Source organism: Saccostrea cucullata, unplaced genomic scaffold (assembly GCF_032062105.1).
Source record: "Saccostrea cucullata isolate Sc308-1 unplaced genomic scaffold, CSIRO_AGI_Scuc_v1 ctg157, whole genome shotgun sequence".
Lineage (NCBI taxonomy): Eukaryota > Metazoa > Mollusca > Bivalvia > Ostreida > Ostreidae > Saccostrea > Saccostrea cuccullata.
This window is the reverse complement of record NW_026918429.1, coordinates 1,334,740-1,354,759: the sequence shown is the minus strand read 5'-3', so window position 1 is coordinate 1,354,759 and position 20,020 is coordinate 1,334,740. Positions and strand designations below refer to the sequence as shown.

Genomic DNA, 20,020 nt, shown 5'->3' with positions numbered 1-20,020 from the left:
GCAATGACTTTGCCAATTCATGTGCTGTCTTTTTTAAAGTTATTATTTCACAATCAAGTACTTTTTAAAATTGCATTTAGAGGTTTTGTCTTTGCCAAACATTATTTAAAGGAATGTCCTGTAGATATGAAATGTGTCGAGTTATGACAGGTAGACATATGACCATTGAATTTTCATTGATGGAGGCAGGCCACACAGAGTTCATCACTGGCACTTTGGGCTCTTGTCGTGTTGGCAAATACAGATAGTTTGTGTTAGGTTATGAAGAATGCTGTTATCATTTAATATTGAAAATTTTCAGATGTTGTTCAAAACATATAACTGAATGGGAAATTCAAAACTGTAATTAAATGCCATCATCTATGCAAGTATGACCATGCTCCTTCAATACCTTTTGCTACTTTTTGAATCAAACTGTGTAGATATATATATATATTTAAAAAACAATGTATGTTGCTTGATCTATCATCTTTTGCAGCATGTCGCATGAACATCCTAGAGTAGTCCATCTACGACAGTATGCTAGAGATGAAGAAATAACTGATCACATACTGAAACAAAAAGATTTCAGGTTTCCAAACATGGATGCTTCTCTCCCAACTGTCATTAAACCATGTGGCCTTGACGCAGTGACAGTGATATTTATACGATGAGGTAGCTCCATACTGTGCCAGTCATGACTCATGAGGCATATCCCCATCCATGAGTATCGTAACCATCAGCCATAAAAGTTGAACAGAAAGTGAAATTCAGAAAGAGAAAATGTGCATATTGACATTATAATTGTAACAAATCTGGCAACATACAAACTCGTCCGATGAAAGGTCATCCCAAAACTTTGTAATTTATCTGCTGTCATGGATGTTAAGAGTTTGATTTTATCCAGTTCTTAAAAATCATATTCTGTTGTTTTGATTTGATCAAGCAGTTTGTGTTTTAGAATGAAATAGCGTGCATTTTTGATTGCGTTACTTTCAGTGCTTTAACGTCACTTCAAATTCAAAGAAATCACTAATTTTAGATAGAACAACCAAGTAAAGTCCAATTTTCTTGACAATGGATGGGGATAGCAAAGAAAAAATCCAGATGGTTGTTACTGTCGGCTATCTCTACCAGATAATATAAAAATCTCATTTTCTCCCTCATTCGGTTCAAAAATCTCATGGCTTGTCACATATTTGGTTTGTATTTATATCTTATATATCGTGCAAAGGCTTTCTCGTGACGTCATAATTGCTTTCCCGTAGTAGGAAATGTAAACAAACGTCGTGATTTTAAAAGCTTACGAACTGTTTAATAATGGCGACATTGGACTAAGCTTTACCTTTCGATATTTCTATAGTTTAAGGAACAGGACACTGAACTGAAAAAAAATCCTGTCAATGACTTTTCTTTTTTACAAATATCGCTTCGTATCGTGTTTAAATATTTTTTTAATGCGCATTGAGTAAACATTATTCAAGTTTTTTTTTTCATTCCACATTCATTCTGCATATAGCTGAGATAAATAACGCATTTTTTAAAAACAATTTTCACGACAAAGACATAATTGGGAAATTGTTTCATTATTTTTTTTACATGTAATTTACATCTTAATAGTCTTTATAAGCTGTTGAAATATCGAAAGTCCAATATCACATATATATGTCATCATTGACACGACGTAAGCGTAAATACGGGAAAAAATTATGAAGTCACGCAATAGGCTTTGTGAGATATATAAAATATAAATACAAAAATAAAATTGCTTACATGTAAACAAAAAATATCATTGTGTTTTCGGTTCCATCTAATACCTAAAAAGTTTACTTAGTCTAACAATTGCCTGTTTCTTAAAATTTAAAAATTCATTAACATAAGATCATCAATAATTTTTCATGAAGTATGATTTAAATCTCTCTTAACTTTTTTCCTTCAATTTGTTACATGCTGTACATCTTTTACAATACATAATAATAAATGCATATGACAAATCAATTATAAAACTTAAGCAGTTGGACAGAAATAAAATTTAATGCAACAAGACAATAACAATTCGTCCACTTTCAAACAATTGTAATTTTTGAAACTTCTAAAATAATAATAATTAATAAAGTAATAGTAATAAATATACCATGTTAAACATTCTGCAAGATACATCAGATTCTTACTCCTATTATACCAGCATTAGTAACTTTTAATTTCATCATAGTAAACCCAGCCATTCTAGGTATGATAAAAAGAGATAAATTTAACTTCACATAGAAAATGAAATTATTTAGACACAATAGAATTCATTTCCTTATCACAAACAGCATAAAACTATTGCATGCAACATCATTCTAGATTTATTCATTACTGTCACGTTTGATTGGATTTCACATTAAAAATACTCATTGAAATGCATTTCTATAACATTTGGACACCAAAATACTATCGATTTTTCTTTCACGTATCTTTCCTTAATATGTATGTCACACATCTTTCCTTATTATATATGTCATTATGATCTTTTATTAAGTAAGAAGCCAACAAATTATAAGGATCATAATACACTTTCATCTGATAGAACCCCGGGTCTATAAAAACCCAAGTCACCATTACTGTCCATCAATGGCATTTGCACTTCACTTTCCCGCCAAAGTTCGCAGGTCTCGGAATGAGATCGAGTATTATTATTTTCCAGGTTCTGCCGAAAGTCGTCCTCATAAGATCCAACATTGCACTCGGTGTTCTGTTCAGACACAAACTTTGGCATGCTGTCCCTGAGGCAGTCACTACAATAATCAGAGTATCCATTACATTTCTCATAGGTATTGTCAAGTGAGAAGGAATCACAAACTTGTCCACTACATTTACGACAAGCAACAACATTCACTGTGGGTTTCTTCGAGAAACTTGTCGCTCTTTCCATTGATTCTAGTCGTTTGATCCGATAAGATTCGTCCTGAGACTCCAAAAAGTAAGTGAACTGATCCCCTTTTCCCTGTAAATAATGAACGTATTCAATCTAATGTATCTTTATTCAAAATATGCTTACTGACTTAGTTTTCTTAACTTACTGAGGTTTTCCCATAATCTGCTATTCTATTTATTGCAAGAGAATGTTATGAAACGTAATGAAATCTTAGTCTGATTTGTGTCTGCTTTACCTTCATGCTGACGAATCCTCTTTCTGACAGAGTATATCCTCCTAACTTATCCAAAATCGCCTTAAACTGACTGCTACAATGAATCTTCAAAGCTGTATTAAAGAATAGAATATTATAAAATTAAATGACAGAATAAAAAGCTTAAGAAGCATGATAGTTTAGTATTTTTCTCGGATTCTGGAGTTTTACTTTGTCGAGCTTGTAACTTCCTGATTTCTTAAACAACTCAAAAATTATCATAAGAAATACAGATTAATTCATATTTTCTTGTAATAGTAAAAGAATGTCAGAAACGATAATTGCAGATGCAAGCTTATAGTATTGTCTAATTCTTAAGTTTTCAATCATTTTGAGCGATAGGTGAGCGATAACTTTTTATCCATCTTCAACTCCCTAATAATGAACGGATAAAAGACAAAAAAGAGTTATCAAGGAATGAAAAAGATACTGTTAATCACTTTTTATACGCGACAACTTTATTTTCGCGTAATTTCACGAGACAGCCTGCTCGCGAAATTTTAATTCTCGCGTATAATAGTATTCCTTAGGATTATAAGGAGCAAAAACCACAATTCTTGAAAATTTTGTATCGATAATCAAGAGTCAATCATGAGTCAATGAATATCTCGCGAAAATAAGGTGTCTCAAAAATTTTACTGATCTACAGTAAAACAATAAAGGAATTTTATGTTAGTTACTATTCCAAACATCATTTCTTCTCATTTGCATGTGAAAATGCATATTCTTAAAGAATGCAAGTACTTGTTGGGTTTTTAAAGAAAATAATTAACAATAAAATCGAAAATTAGAAATAATAATTTAAATTTCATGTTCATTTCAGTTAATAATATTTTCTTCATTGCCTGTAATAAAAAAAATTATAATTTATTGATAAGGAACAAGGAATGCATTAGTTGACATTTCTTACGTCAGGATCCTTAAATAAATGACCCTAAATTAATGTCCGTAAACTTAATAGACTATCATACAAAATCAACCGCAATTATAGCTCATTCATTAGACATTCACAGTCACTATAAAGACTATTGCCCATCCTTTTATACATCAATGCTATACGCTTTCTTGCTTTTGAAGGAGAATTTTATAGAAGGTGTTATCAGTGCATACCAAGTAGGATTTCTTTTAAGAGAGAGCCAAATGCATGTATTCTCACTTGCGGCTGTGTAAAATTGCCAAGAAAACGACATTTTCTAGTTTCTTCCAAACAACAATTTCCTCTATATATGCAATCTTGCAGATGCACAAAACATACGCACAAGTTAGCTACATTTAAATTAAATGTTAAAACTGTATATTTGATTTTAACAAAGATTCAAAGAGAATTCCAAAATGTTTTCTATGATGAATGACCAAGATGCTATCATAAGACGAAAAAATCTTTGATGTTTTAGCCTCTAGTTGTACTCTCCTTTGTTCCTGAGTAACTAACAAAGAGGCGACAAAATCCTACAATTTAAATAAATGCATGTAATTTTAACGTGGCCCTTCAATCACGTAGGTAAACACTTCAACTTCATTGCTTGACTAAACTTAAAGAATTTAATGAGAAATATGTTCAGTGTAAAAAGGAAACAAAGATTTTTAGTTCACTTGTGCCTGTGACTCAAGAAAAGTTTTTCTGATTTAGGATGTCCAGTCTCTGTCTGTCCATCTTTCGTTTGTTTGTTGAACGTCCCTCTCGAAAGTTTTTCACTCATATGGAGACGCCACCCCATGCCAGTGGAGAGCTGCAAATTTTGTCCTATACTCGGCCCTCGGGGCAATTGAGCATTGGGGGATCTTTTTCGTGCCAGCACCTACTGCGATACTGCGATATCTGAAGGACTGGTCTCAATGTCCCACAGTGGTTTTCAAACCCGCGACGTAAGAATCAACTCCTTATTCCTCGACTGTAGGGAGACGCTCTTCCACATTTTATCTATCATCTATCGTGTGTCGTTAGTAAATTTTTTAAACATTTACCTTTTTTCAAAAGCCAATGGAGTAATTTCAACGGAACTTGTCATCAAGCATACATATACTTAGGCAATAGTAATAAGTCTGTCGAAATAACTAGTATGGACAACGGCCATTTTTAATGGGAGATTATTAAGAGTTAGTAAAACTCTAATATATGAGGAATTGGGCCAGAAAAAAAAATGAAGGTTAAATCTTCATTACATTTGTTCAAATCATGACCTTTGAGTTAGGATCAGGCCATAAGTATTTTACAAGAGAAATCACAATTTTTTTCATCTTTATAAATTCAGGAAGATAAATCATGATAAATCATATTTATATGGAGGCCTCCTCAAGTAGTGTTAAATTGATCGTTACCGGAGGCAAGGTGGGGACACAGTGGGCTATCAAGTTTACTATATTTGAAAGATCTTTAAGAAAATTTAGGAGCAATAAAGCCCTTATTAGTCTTTTAACAAGTAGGTATCCTTGTGACATGTAGATTCAAGTTTGGATGTTGGCCCTGTAGGAGATCAAAGTTTTACATATATAGGACATACAGGAAGGAAGAAGTTATTGGTGAAGAAAAGCAGGGACATTGTGATTTAGGTGAGCCTTGTGGCCCATTAGCCGTTTTATTGTTTCAAAATTGTTTTAAATTCTGAACTTATTTTGGCCTCCTTGATTCAAAGGAAAATTTTGAAATCATATTTTACATTTACAGGATACCACAAAATAAATGGCATGATTTTGCGTTAAAGAAAATATGCGTTGTGAAAACATGATTTCGTCGGATTCTAATTGATTCAAGTATAAGAATGAAAATTCCGTAAAATGATTGCATATCATTTGGATACCTCTAATCAAAAGTACTGCAGAATTGCCCACGACCTAAAATTTAAGAGGAGTTCTAGAAAGAGGAAAGTGTGTCACCTAACCCAATTCAAGTCATTTTCAATTTTAAAAAAAACTCACAAATTACCTCCATAATTGGATTAGGAACAAAGGTTTCAACTTAAAAATTTACTTCAGAAAGATGCATTATAGATAAGTATAAAGTATTTTATCCTTTATATTTAAATTTAACTAAATGCTTCTTGTGAGGCAAACTTTCTACATCTCATAGATCATGAGCAGTTTAGGAAACGTGTGAATTTCTACAGGATATAAATTACAAAGACATAACCCACAGAAACTGAATCATTGCCATGTGCAGTCTTGTTAACAAATGTTCTCGATATTTGATAAGAATACTTTTTGGTTAAGGTTATCCGATCCTTAGGTTCTGAAAATCAGGCACTGATTAATTGAAAATGCTCACAATTTTAAATTCTCAAATTAAAATGTATTTACCCACGGTGTTTCTTTAAAATTCATCTTTAAATTTAATCATATTATAAAGGGAAAATTAGTAAATCTCGAATAATTTTTCAGGAAATGCAATTTGAACTACCTACTGCTTATTTTTTAATTGATAACTGATCAAGAAATACATATTAGGAATAAAAATCATAGGTATCCAGGCTTTTAAAGAAAATTGCATGAATTTTACAATTATTTGGACTTTACTTTCTCCTACTTACTTCAATTGTTTCATAATGCATAGTGTATGAAGTGTTTCTTTTCAAAGAAAACACTGTAAATCACTTCTAATTTCAAATCATGCATATAAACATTGGTAACTAAGGCTAAATTAAAAGAAATTTGATTTTTTAAAATATGCAGGTTTTACTTCATTTTTCTAGGTACAAATGTCAACTTTTTAAATACCGTTTGTTAAAACTTTAAAGAACATTGAATCATACGTAGAGGCATAAAATGAAAATTGTTGCATGAAAAAATTTCCATTTCAAGCTTTATTTTAATACTTTTTGAATTAAATTATAAATTAAAGAGTGTGTGTGTGTGTGTGTGTGTGTGTGTGTGTGTGTGTGTGGTGGAGAACAATAATCAATCTAAAATCCTCCCTAACCAAAACTACTTAAAGCTTACTTAACTGTAATAAATCAAGGTAGTTTTCAGGAAGAAAATACTGATCTAGACAGATTTGATTAATTTGGAAGTTAGCATGCATCTACGGGCTCCTGTTAGTTTCTTTTTTACTTACGTAGTCCATTGGTTTCCATACGAGATGCAGTGTTTACTGTGTCTCCAAATAATGTATAACGGGGCATGCGCAGTCCAACAACACCTGCTACTACTGGACCTAGAATTAGATTTTCCTTTAGTCAAAAACATATATTTTCCAATTCTTTTACACTTCAGTCAAGTATGATCGCAAGTTTGCAAGAAGAACACCAACTCGATCGAAAAAAAATTCAAAATTTAAAAACAGAGTTAAAGTCCGAATCTGAGAACTTTAAAATGCGCAAGAAAACATATGCAAACATTTAATGTAAAAAAAAAAAAAGAAATATAAAGCATAATAAATTTTATTATTCTTATATACCTGAATGTATACCAATACGTAATTTTAATGTATCATCAGGCCTGTGTTTTATTTTAAAGGACAATATAGCTGACAAGAGTTTAAGTGACATTGATGCAATCTCCCCTGCATGGTTATCACCATTACGTATCGGAAGTCCACTGACAACTAAGTAAGCATCACCGATTGTCTCCACTTTGTAGACGTCATAATGAGCAATGATTGAATCAAAGCAAGTGTACAGTTCATTCAGCATGTCAATAATCTGTAAGTATGAAAAAGTAAATCATTAATTGCATTTAATTTAACTGATATTTGCAAAGCAAAATGTATTATGTACAATTTCTGACGTCTTTTAAAAGATGTATATATATATTTTTTTTAAATCTCCGATTAGCTGTTTTTAAATAAAATTTGAATAGCGCATGACGTTTATTCGTAAATCGAAAGATAATTGCATTGGAAGTGAAAAGCGTACTCAAGACCCATTGTTAAATATCACGAAAAAGGTCCACGCAGTTTTGTACTTTTATGCTGTTCTTATTCAACTTGATCGATCATATTTTTATTGTTGTAAAAATACATTTTTAATTGATCTAGAATTTAAATTAACAATTTTTATTATTAACACATATTTCGCCCACTACAAGCATTTCACTCAAATTTCAATACCCAGTTCTTAACAATGTTATAAAGAAAAGAAATGAACGAGAGACTACATGTATGAAGCTTTCTTAAAGTTGAGGTAGAAATCTAGTATATTAATGGAGATATGTCACTCCAATGTTTTGGCAAAAAGTATTCTGTAGAAAGTGATTTTATGATTTTTTATGTTGTCAATATGTTTTCGGGTGTGACTTGTCAGGAGGGAAGGTTTATTTTTCCTTTTTTGTGTCCATATGTTTAATGCCTTCTTTAGATATTTGTATTGTGTATAGAGTTTTTGTGATCGATAAATGTTCGTTTTCGTCACCTTAGACATTAAAATGGTTTAAAATCGAATGCAAATACCATTTTTAAAAGAGTTAATTTTTTCACTAATATTAATAAACCTTGCCCTTCTTAAAGCCTACTATTGAGAAAGAGGCAACCGACTTCCAAAAACAGTTTTTAGAAATCCTACTTGAAAACACTGATTCAGATATTAACTAAAAAAATTCAGTAATGAAAAATAACCAGTTCTGGTATTGATGGGAAATAAATTTGGTAATGCTTTATCGATACATTGCTATTTATTTCTGTAAAAACATCAGATCTTGTACTAATCTTGATCAACTTTCCAAGTTCAAGGGTCAGTGGGTGTTTCATCGACATCATCAAGTTCGATAACGAAGTAGGGACTATATACTAGCCTGCATGGGTGTGCTCTCCGCGGACAGGGCGGTGAAGCCCACAATATCACTGAAATACATGGTTACACTGTCGTAACACTCGGGATTTACGTAATGACCCCTCTTCAGCTTGTTAGCTATTGGCCTAAAATTCAAAGTTAGATATAAAAATTTCAACATATTGGAATTCCTTTATCTGTGCCAAAGTTTTTAAGAAATATTAATATGTGTCTTACTGATTTCAATAAAAAAAAATGAGCTATTATTCCTTTTGTGCAGTTCCGTGTTATAGCCAATAAATGTGATCAATCAGGAAATGCTAGACTTAGTTATGTTAACACATTTAATGTCACAGTAACATATACTTTAACCATTATCGATCACTGCGGCGAAAATGACATTTCTAATGAATATTTTTTTAAAGTAGACATCACGAATGACAGACATGAATGTAACGATCCATTATAAAAATCTCGACCATGACTTGGGTAATACATGGTAGCCTCTATTTCCCCTCACGTGACTCTCACCTTGGTAACATTCGGTATAGAAGATTCTCCGTCATCTGTTTTTCTTCCGACAGCTGCTCAGTTCTCTCTGCTACCAGAGCTTCAAGGTTGTTTGCATACTTCTCCATGATGGCCAACATGTTATCAAATATATTTGGTTTTCTGGGAAGGAATGGTTTGAGTTTTATTACATTAAAAGTTAATAATAAGAACTGTTTAGTTTGTATTATTTCGAGAGTAATTGACATCATAAAAATGCCAAAATATTTATTTAGTAGTATTAAAATACAGTGAATGAAACAACTTGATAATCTCTAGACTTTGCAGTTAGGATAGATTGGTTTATTGTTGTCTTCAATCTACGCATTAATTTAGAGAATTTTTATCCCATCAATTTGAGGAGTTAATTATAAGGGAAACATATAATAGAATTTTTTTTCTGTCATTTGCATGTGCTGCTTTCTTTTAATTGCTTAAAAACTCAATGAAGAGAATACTTGCTAATTATTTGACAAAATGTTGTCCTTTTTATATATAAAAACATATATACAAAATTGAATCAAAGAGGTTCTTGCAATTTTTAGTGTTCTTTGTTCAGATTCACGTTATCAAATCCTAGACATAGTGGATATGATTGTACTTTCACGAAGGACTAAATACAAAGGTTTTTATAAAGTTTAATCCTTTCTGGTCAAATATTTGTTTCCAATAACTTCAAAATGGTTGCTACTTTCTATAAGATATCCTCCTTTGAAAGAAAACTTTCAAGAATTAATATTTGACTTTTTTCTACAAATTTCCAAATATCATTGCTTTAATAGGTTTCTGTCTTACTAAAAAGGAAAAAGTTATCTGTTAGTTTAACACCCTTTTATTATAATTTTATAAAACCCCAAAATTTGGTGAGGAGAAGAAAAAAACTTAACTTAGTTTCATTTTTGAAAATGTTTAGAAATACAAGAAGTTTGTTTAGGAACATTTTTAGTTTCAATGGAGTTTTGAGCATAATTACTTTCCGTTTTCTCAATATTTCATACACTAAAAATACTAACAAAAATCCGTGGCCCTGCAATGTATTTTGTTCCCCCGAAGTCTCTTTTGTGACAATGAATTATCTAAAAGAGCATTAATGTTGCATTTTATGTACTATATTTGCAAATGTACATTTTTCAAATATACACGTGTTTCCTTATCAGATAATATATGATTTATTTGCTTACAATCCCTGCTGCATGGGTTTCAGGCGGACTCTGATGTACTTAAAGTCTGGTCTGAAGTCGGGGGCCTCGTGCCAACATTCCGTGATACACTGTTTAATAAAGTCTTCACATGACAACCGGGTTATGTCAGGACGAAAGGGGGTCTCGTCTGCGTCACGGATCACGTGGTTCACGATTTCTAACAAATGTTACATGTTCATGATGTACAGTGAAGACATAAGGTAAAATGATGATTTATAAGCATAATATTGATTTGTCCTTCATTTTATATGCTTAAGAGTTTTCAATAGTTAGTCTTTTCCTTATTAAGAAATAAAATAGTTAATTAGTTAACTGATGCCTATTGGTTTAGAGAGAAATAAATTAATTTTAATTTCAAGATTAGTATAATGTACTATAAGAAAAGATTTATTACTTACGCATAAAACCAGTGTTTAATTTTTTAATGTTTATTTGTTTCCTTGAAAACTTTTGAGTTTAATAAATAAAAACAAACCTGCCGGCGTGTACTTCGTATTTCCCCATGGACCTTCTCGTCCGTGTATTTCATACAGGATGATGGCGAAAGAGTAGGTATCCCCTTTTTGAGTTCCATACGTGTGAGCATTTTTTGAACGCAGCAATTCTGGTGCAGTCCATAGCAATTCTGAGGTTAAAGCAATAGGAATTAATAAACATAAGTCTAACAAAGGGAAGAAACTGTTTAAATTGCTTGTCTGTGAATATGCTCATTAAGAAAAAAAAGTTACCTTACCATCATACTGTCTTTCTGTATCCCCTTTGGTATTCATTTCTTTGCTAAACAACTGCTGCAGACCAAAATCTGCGATTTGGAGCACCCATCGACTGTCCACCAAACACGTGGACGATTTAAGGTTTCCATGGAACCCAATTTCACTCTCATGAATAAAGATCATTCCCTGCACAAAGATTGAATATTTAATTCAGACACAAATCACTTTTTGTAATAGAAAACAAGACCATAAAAAAAGAGAAAAAGAAGACGAAGTCAATACCTTAATTAAATCAGCCACGAGCGATGCAATGAACATATCGTCCAGATATATGTCCTCATTTTTCAAAATATCCTATAAAATATAAATATTGTCTATTGACTGTTAAAAAAGTAACATAGAAAAATTTTTCATAAGGATGAAAAACAGAAATTCAAGAATATATTTCATTTACGTTTCTTCAAGAAACTCATGTAGCTTCAAATTAGACCCATGCTACATGCATATGTATAATCATTATGAATTTAAAAAAACAACAAAAGATCAGGCCCAAGGATCATGAAGCATCGTAGGCTTAAGTCAAAATCTTCATGGTGTACTTAAATGTTGTGGAAGTCAAGCAGATCAAAATTAAAATATATTCCAATATTGATTCACAAGAGTGTTGTAATTTGCAAATTTTGAGATTAATTCAATAATTACATGTAATAACCATTTTACAGGCAATTGAAAAATTGACTTAAGTCTAAATTTGTTTCATGATCCTGAGGCCAGATCCGATGCTTAATTTAAATTCCGAAATTTCAAACTGTAAATTAATAATTTAAATATTATGATTCACTGAATTTTAAAAACCCAAATTTTGTCATATTCTGACATCAATCGCTAAAATATCAACAGAAGTACTAGCAAGGAATCTAGATTTTACATCAAATTGGAAATAGTTTACATGTGTCTGGATGTGGTGAAATATATTTCCTTCAAAGAAACAAAAAAAATATATTAAACACATTCATGTATATGAAAATATATTATACACAACTAAATGATTGATTGATTGAATATTGTTTAACGCCGAGTTGGCAATTTTTCAGCCATGTTTCGGCAGACACAACTAAATGAAATCCTATATAGAAAGTAAAACATTGAGGTTTTATATTTAACCCTCGCATGACGCAATGCTTCGAACGTTTGCCTTGGAGTTGTAAAGTAAGGACTTGATTCATACGACGCAGGTTCGAATCCTTTCGCGGGACGTGGATACTGGACCTTTGAATGAGGTCGTATTAATCGGGGTCCCGTGTGCGGTAAGTTCTGGCACGACAAAAATCCATCATTGCTCAATGACCCTCGAGTACAGGTCTAAATGTGCAGCCTTAAAGCGGTAAGTGGTAAAGAGTCTAAATATGAGGGGCAATTTTCCAAGTGACGTCGAACAAACCACAGTTACTTTATTTTCCATTTCACTTTTCTTTGCTTCTCAGCTGTACCTATAATCTGAGGCCGGTGCTCTCAATGAAATCAAATTACATTGTATTTTAAAAATACATCAATTTGTTTCATTTATTTCTATTCAAACTCTAAACCCTAATGTCTAAATGTATTTAACTAGTATTTGTAGACTGAGATAATCGTAAAAAGTCCTACATTCAAAACATCATAATTATATCTTCTCACTTTTTTCTGATGACAAAGAATTTTCTCACTAATTAATTTTCGTTATGCTGTAAATACGCTCATGATCTACCTCTGTAAATTACTCTTTGAGCCTTTGAATGTAATGAATATTGTTGCGAAAAGAGATTTTAGATAAAATGAAGATGGAAGGCATGTTTTCCAAAAATTCCCAATTTTAATAAAGGGATATAATATCTTGCAATAAATTCTGCAATTTATCATATTTATGCCAACTTGTTTTTTCTCCTAAATTTTCACTTATTGATAGAACCTATACACAAAAGAAAAAAATCCTCCCCTATGCAGCGCTAGTGTTCTCATATAATGGGTGCAGTAATGATTAAACTATTGTAATTGAGAAGTTCCACAGTTAATGTCATTCTTAAAGAAATGAGTATTGATTATATTGCATTAATTTGTACAAAAAAAAAACGATGACGCATTCCCTCATGCTTTGATTGTAATTTCTTCTGTACAAAGGAAAACGGGGAATAATTACACTTATCATATTACACGCTTGTCAAATTATTATTAAAATCATGTAAAGTGATATAAAAGCTAAACATTCCAATTTCTCAACTCATTTCAATAATAACAAGTATTAATCTACCTGTTTTATTTAATGCAGTGCAAAAAAATATTAATAATTGTTACATCATTTGGTTTTCAGCGATAATTAAAAGTTCTAGCTAAAATCCCCAATGGAAACTATTATAAAGAAAAAGAGATAATTTAAATTTTGTTGAGGTGCTTGTAACTTGTAGCATTTCGACATGTGTATATACTTCTAAGACTCTTTCTCTATCATCGATTCTCTACTTTTAATGTAAAGAACAGATTCTAGAGAATCGGAGAATAGTTGAGCTCCTTGCAGATTTGTGGTAATCTCTGATGAATTTGACTTTGATAAATTCAAGCAGATTTCCATTAGCACTAAATATGTCTTATGTTTTAAGATTGAATAGAATAAATAAAGCTCTCTACAAAAATAACCAGAACAAATGTAAAAAAAAGAAAGTCAGTCAAGGTTTTTAATGTGTCTTCCACACAACGTGGTTTAAAATCACGTTTACAAAGGAAGACAAGATGCATCTTTCTCTGGCATGCGCATATCAAATTCTTTCCAACAAATTCTTAACAATCCAGATTCATAACTTCCCGTTAGAAAAAAGGTCGATGCTAGATTTCTTAAGATAATGAGAGAAATCTTATTAATCATTCTAGAAATTAGGTCAGCGTAAACAGAAACAAGGTCATCGAAAGAGAAAAAAGGATGAGGCACATCAGCATTGTGAATTTTCCATGCTACAGGATCTGAAATTTTCTACCTTATGCTTAATATGATATACAATATTTTACAATTACGATGTGGGACGCCAAATTAACACATACCCAATATTCAAATACTAGAATTTGTAACTAAAAATTTACATGTATCTTCGACACCTTTTTGCTTAAATAAATTAATGTGAGGTTTAATTCTATTACGTCAACCTTTAATTCATTTGGAGACAGATACAATCACTTTGAAGATATGCACGAAGGATATGGAGATAACGAACAGTATTCAATATAAAAGTCCACAAAACACTACAAAATAAAAGCTGAGCAAACACGGACCTCTAAAACATCAGAGGTGGGATCAGGTGCCATGAAGGAGTGAGCATCCCCTGCTGACAAATCACACCTGCCGTGTGCTCCTTGTCATGATCCGGAAATAACGGAAAAATCCGTCGTCAATTCAGTGTATAAATAATGGACTAACAATTAGTATGAAAAACGTCAATCAGCATTAGACTTAATGAGAAATTGTATTTGCTGACAAGGGCATTATATCGACCAAAGAACTTACGAAATGATGACTTTAAACGAGACGGCTGATATTCTTGTTTCATCAACTTGTTTGTCAGTAATTTACCTCGTTTTAGAAATTGTTCATACGTAGAGCATGCTCTTGCGTATCGAATCAACTGAGATATATAAACGCCATATGCAGGTGATGAAGGTATATTGCTGCATAAGTAAGGGAAGTTGACGATAGAAAAGTTAAAGTCATCAAGTTTATCATAAAGCTTGGTTGTTAGATTACCATTAATGTCTTTTTGAAGTAAAATATCCAAGTATGAAACAGATGTGTCAGACTCTGCGGTATCTTTTACCTCAAGCTAACCAGGATATATCGTATCGACATAGGAATGGAAATAACTATTGTTAATTGACAATACGTCGTCGATATATCTAAATGTTGAGTTGAAGGCTACAGCAAGTGTTTTCTTCTTTTCACGCATAAGGTTTTGTATAAATTCTTCTTCATATGAATACAAAAATAGATCTGCTAATAACGGAGCGCAATTGGTACCCAAGGGAATTCCAATAGATTGTTGGAGGACCTGGTCTTCAAAAATCACATAGATATTGTCAATCAGAAACTCAAGCATCTTTTTTGATGTCAACTTCAGAGTACTTGTGTGTAGAATCAGAATGTATTTTAACAAAATCATTTTGCAAATGATCAATGACCAAGTAAGTAAATTTACGAGTTCCATTTATTTTTGAAAAAGCAGCTGTCAATGATATCAAAAATCCTGGAATGGTTGTGTATAAAGTTGAAAAATCGTAAGTTTTTAAGCTGTTGATACTGGTATGATCTTGTGATTTCAAATAGTCCAAAAGTTCTTTGGAATTTTTGAGTATCCACATCTGATTCACACCACTTCTTGAATATATTGTTGCACTGTACTCTTGAAAATTTTCCTACACTACTGTCATGATTTTAGTGAGCAGTAAAAGAAAGAGGTTTGGTTGAACATTTACTGGAACCCACAATATATCTTTGTTTGTAAGCATTCTTATGAAGTTTCTGACATATGACTTTGAAGAATTTCTTCCTTAGAAAGGGAACTATAAGTTGGATTACCACTTGTAGAATTAAATGCAAGTTCTTCTAAAACACAATTTATATAATAAGCCTTACAAACGAAGACAATATTGTTACCTGCTTTGTCAACAGGGACCAGTACTTACTGATCATGTAATCTGTCTAATTCTTTTTTCACTTCTGGATTATTGAATACAGAAGGATAGATGGTTTTTATATTGCCCATCAATCTTTTGATACGCGATTTTGATATGCATACGTAATTTTGAAGATAGGTACAAATACTAAGAATTAAGGATAGGTATAACTTTTGGGAACCGATCCTTATGCTGCAGGTTTGAATCCCACTCCGGAACATGGAGATGAGATCTTTAGGTGAGACCAAACCCTTGTCGTACTAGGTGCTGGAACAAAAAAAAGATCCCTCTTTGTCCAAATACCGTAAGTGCAGCTAAGAGATCTTAATTTACAGCCCTTAATAATCAATTTGAGTGAAAATTCCTGAGGGAACATTAAAAAAACATACAAACATACATGGAGATATATAAATGAATTGTATTTTTCTTATAATCATTAATCACCGGCAAATGGTGGCGTCTCCATATGAGTAAATGTTAAACAATATACAATCAATGAATTAATCATTTTATTCATTTACTGTAGCTCCATCTTTCATTCAATTGTATCTTTTTCATTCGTGTTTTAGGGGGGTAAAGGTTAAGTTGGAAGATAGGTCTAACTAATATTTGATTTGTATTTCTTTTCAATTTTTTGCACTTATCTTAAAATCAATTTGCATATATCTCCAAAAGAATAAAAGATTTTGAAATTTAAAGTCTTGAACTTTTTTGTCAAGTATACTAGTTTTTCAGAATATAGTTCATGACTTAAACCTATTTGAATGATTTCAATTTAATCGCAGTTTTTTTTTTATTTGATATAGTTTAATTGGCATTGTCTAATATTTGTTTTAATGTTAGAATTTAAAAATGATGCTGAATTTTAGAAATGAATGTCCAGACCAAAATCTGCCCAAAAGCTCAGGATCGAACCTCCTTAATTCATCTGAAGAAAGATACGATGCATTTGAAGACAGGTACGACAGAAGTGAAGATCGGAACTAATGATAAGAATTGAGGATATGAGTATTACTGATTAAAGATAGGTTAATTAATTTAACTTAGTTATAATTTATTTGAACCTATCTTCAACTTATTTGTCGAAATGTTTTAATTGCACCTACTGGTATCTTTAATTGTCAAACACTTTTAAGATATTTATAATTCAACTGAACCTATCTGTAAATGAATTGAACATATCTCAAATGAAATTAAAAAAAGGTTTATTCATTTAAACCTAGATTTAATTGTTAAGATAGGTACATGTTAAACTTTTTACACTAACTAGTATCTTTATATGCACCCTTTTTAAAAATATTTGATGAAAGGTCTAATTTTTTAAAGATAATTTGAAATAGTTCTCTTTTTTATCATTTTTTATCGGAGAAATTAAATTTATGAACTGAAGTGTGTGTGTGTTTGAATCTGGTTTGCACTTGTTATAATCAGGACATTGATTACGTTACAAGAGACTGAAAACCCTTACATACGAAAAATAATAAACTTACAATTGTATTACAAAAATTATAAACAACGAGCATAAAGTCAATATATTCTGTTATAGCAGTTTCTTTTGACCTACGTATACTTCAAAAGTACTTTTCAGTAAAAATATGTTCCTTGATAATTACCTTGAGGCTTCCCCTGGCACAGTACTGTGTTACTATATAAAGATGTGGGGATTCCACACAGACCCCTATGAACTTGTTGATGTTATCATGGGTGAGTTCTTTTCTGATGTACAGCTGTTTCTTCAGTGACTTGTTCATATCTAGGTTCTTCCTGGTCAGTATCTTGATGGAGACCACGGTCCCTTTGTAGGAGCCCACTTTAACAGGATGTGTAGCCACTGAACCACGGGAACTGTTCTTCTTGTCTGCCTTGTTGTTGCCGAAAAATGACCTTCCTGAGTCAGACTTTGTGGTACCTAAAAGTGTTGATCTCCCTGATTCATCACCATCGATGAGGAACCTCCAGGATGTTTGTGACTTTCTCTGTTTTAATCAAAATTACAAAACTTCAGCTGGTAAATTTTTTCATGTAAAGCATCCAGAAACAATTTTTTTTTCAATACATTCTGTACCTTGCTAAAATCAATTTTCAGAATTGATAGAAGTGAGAATTACACAATTATTTTCATTGTCGAAATATATCAATCAAAAATCTACGAAAAAAAATTATCATGAATAATCATAACAAAAATGTTGATAATTGTGCAATGAAATACAAATGAAAACAATGTAACAAATGCATGAGACTTTTTACAGCATCAATTCCCTGTAGGAAAAAAAACATTATAGTGTAGCAGGTTTGAATGGATAGCTCAATTTCAGAAACCAAAAAAAAAAATCAACTGTTTTATATTATTTCAGCTCGATAAATATCCATTGTGTTGAGTTTTTTTTTTTTAAATACATTTACGACATTAAAAAGACCAAAGAAAGTTAAATATTTCAAAGAATAATTGTAGATGTTATATAGTACATTTTGGAGACGTTTTAAGTGGAACGAAATCTTATAAGTTAAGCTGAATTCATCTTTCTTCAACTCAAACTTAATGTTTGCATTTCTGTATATTCGGCTTTCAAGCAATGCCAATCTTGTGATCCACAAAGATTTTACTAATTCTACAGCAATCGAAAATTTATTTATAAAGCATATAATTAAAGCTTAATTGGGATTGCAGATAAATGTGACAAGCCTTATATACATTTAGACAGGAGGAGTGTTTTCTGTCGACAATATACATGTAATACAAATATAGCCCTTTCATGGGGTCGATCTATAGATATAGCGACTTCACAGAAAAGAGTATAAACCGAGCGAGAAGTGCGAGGTTGATATGCTTATTTCCTGAAGACAACACGAATCAAAAGGGCTACATTAGTTATATAACAGGGAATTGACGAAGCAAATTTGAAAAAAAAAAATGGGGAGCAAGAATTTGTTTTGTCTTTTTAAATCCAAGGAGACTAGAAACTAAATAATTTAAGCTATTTGTTTGTGTTTCATGTATAATGATGGAGTACTATCGGGAATTTGCTAATTTTATGAGCTTCTTTAATTTTATAATATTAAAAATTTTATAGAACACATAGCTAAGAAAAGCCTTGTTCAAGGCATTGTTAAGTGTTGATAATTATTAACGTTTTCAAAAACACAAAGTCGTATCATAGATTCTATAGTTTTAATATTTCCAATTTTCGGAAAATCAAGTCGATACCGTTTCGAAATACATATCCATATTGTATATATATAAAAAAAAGTTGGCGGATGCTTTTGTGCTGATGCTTTCTATGTCTTTGTACAATCTAAAAAATTGTATTCTCATTAAATTAAAGCCTGGCACAGCTATCTACTTGTAACAAAATTCAGTACTTAAAAAGAAATTCTGAAGAGAACAAGTTAAATATTTCTGATAGCTATGAAAACACATATAAATAATGAAAAATAGATGCATATTAAAACATTCAAATGACATAAATAGAGGTTCATGTAAGTGTATTTGAATTGCAATATTAGAATATTGTATTCACATATGATAGCAAAGCTTCAATTACATCAAATTAGTTTGTCCACAACATATTTACTGAAGTATTAAAGTTATTTGAACAACACAGATTTACAGAGCACCCTTTGTAGATTAGTAATCCCATATAGTAAACATACAGATGTTATAAAATGGAAGACAAGTAGCATCTATACAACCAATGTACAATGTAACAAGAGACTTGTTGCAACATGGATATAAAACTACTCAGACTGTTAAGTGATTACAAGTACACATTCATGCAAAATACTGGTTTATTCACCTTTATTAGATCGCTTCGTGATAGACCCATTAAGTAACTATAATATTTAGGGAACAGACTTGGGAAATATTCACTACTTCGCTTCTAGAAAAACAAATATATCATAAAAAAGGATTTTCAATGCAAGTACAATGTTTTTGTTAATCCAAAATCATACTGTAAATATATAATATTGACATATTTTTGTGCAAATAGATATTTTTACCAAATATTTGTGATTTC

The 20,020-nt window shown here is 31.5% G+C and overlaps 1 protein-coding gene across 2 annotated transcripts in view; it reads right to left on the bottom strand.

The window, feature by feature from the left end:
- Positions 1-1,918: 1,918 nt before the first annotated feature.
- Positions 1,919-20,020, bottom strand: part of LOC134265800 (guanylate cyclase 32E-like) — a 36,391-nt gene continuing 18,289 nt past the window's right edge. Inside the window, exons 10-21 of one of the 2 annotated variants that reach the window (XM_062748016.1) lie at positions 19,799-19,882; positions 17,618-17,980; positions 11,595-11,666; positions 11,333-11,498; positions 11,075-11,224; positions 10,579-10,756; positions 9,380-9,520; positions 8,871-8,994; positions 7,540-7,783; positions 7,198-7,296; positions 3,132-3,223; positions 1,919-2,965 (exon numbers count right to left, since the gene is read on the bottom strand). In XM_062748016.1, coding sequence (XP_062604000.1) covers positions 2,525-2,965; positions 3,132-3,223; positions 7,198-7,296; positions 7,540-7,783; positions 8,871-8,994; positions 9,380-9,520; positions 10,579-10,756; positions 11,075-11,224; positions 11,333-11,498; positions 11,595-11,666; positions 17,618-17,980; positions 19,799-19,882 — 2,154 coding nt within the window. In that variant the 3' untranslated portion in view covers positions 1,919-2,524. The remainder of the gene's footprint in view (positions 2,966-3,131; positions 3,224-7,197; positions 7,297-7,539; positions 7,784-8,870; positions 8,995-9,379; positions 9,521-10,578; positions 10,757-11,074; positions 11,225-11,332; positions 11,499-11,594; positions 11,667-17,617; positions 17,981-19,798; positions 19,883-20,020) is intronic. The other variant, XM_062748023.1, reaches the window with a different exon arrangement.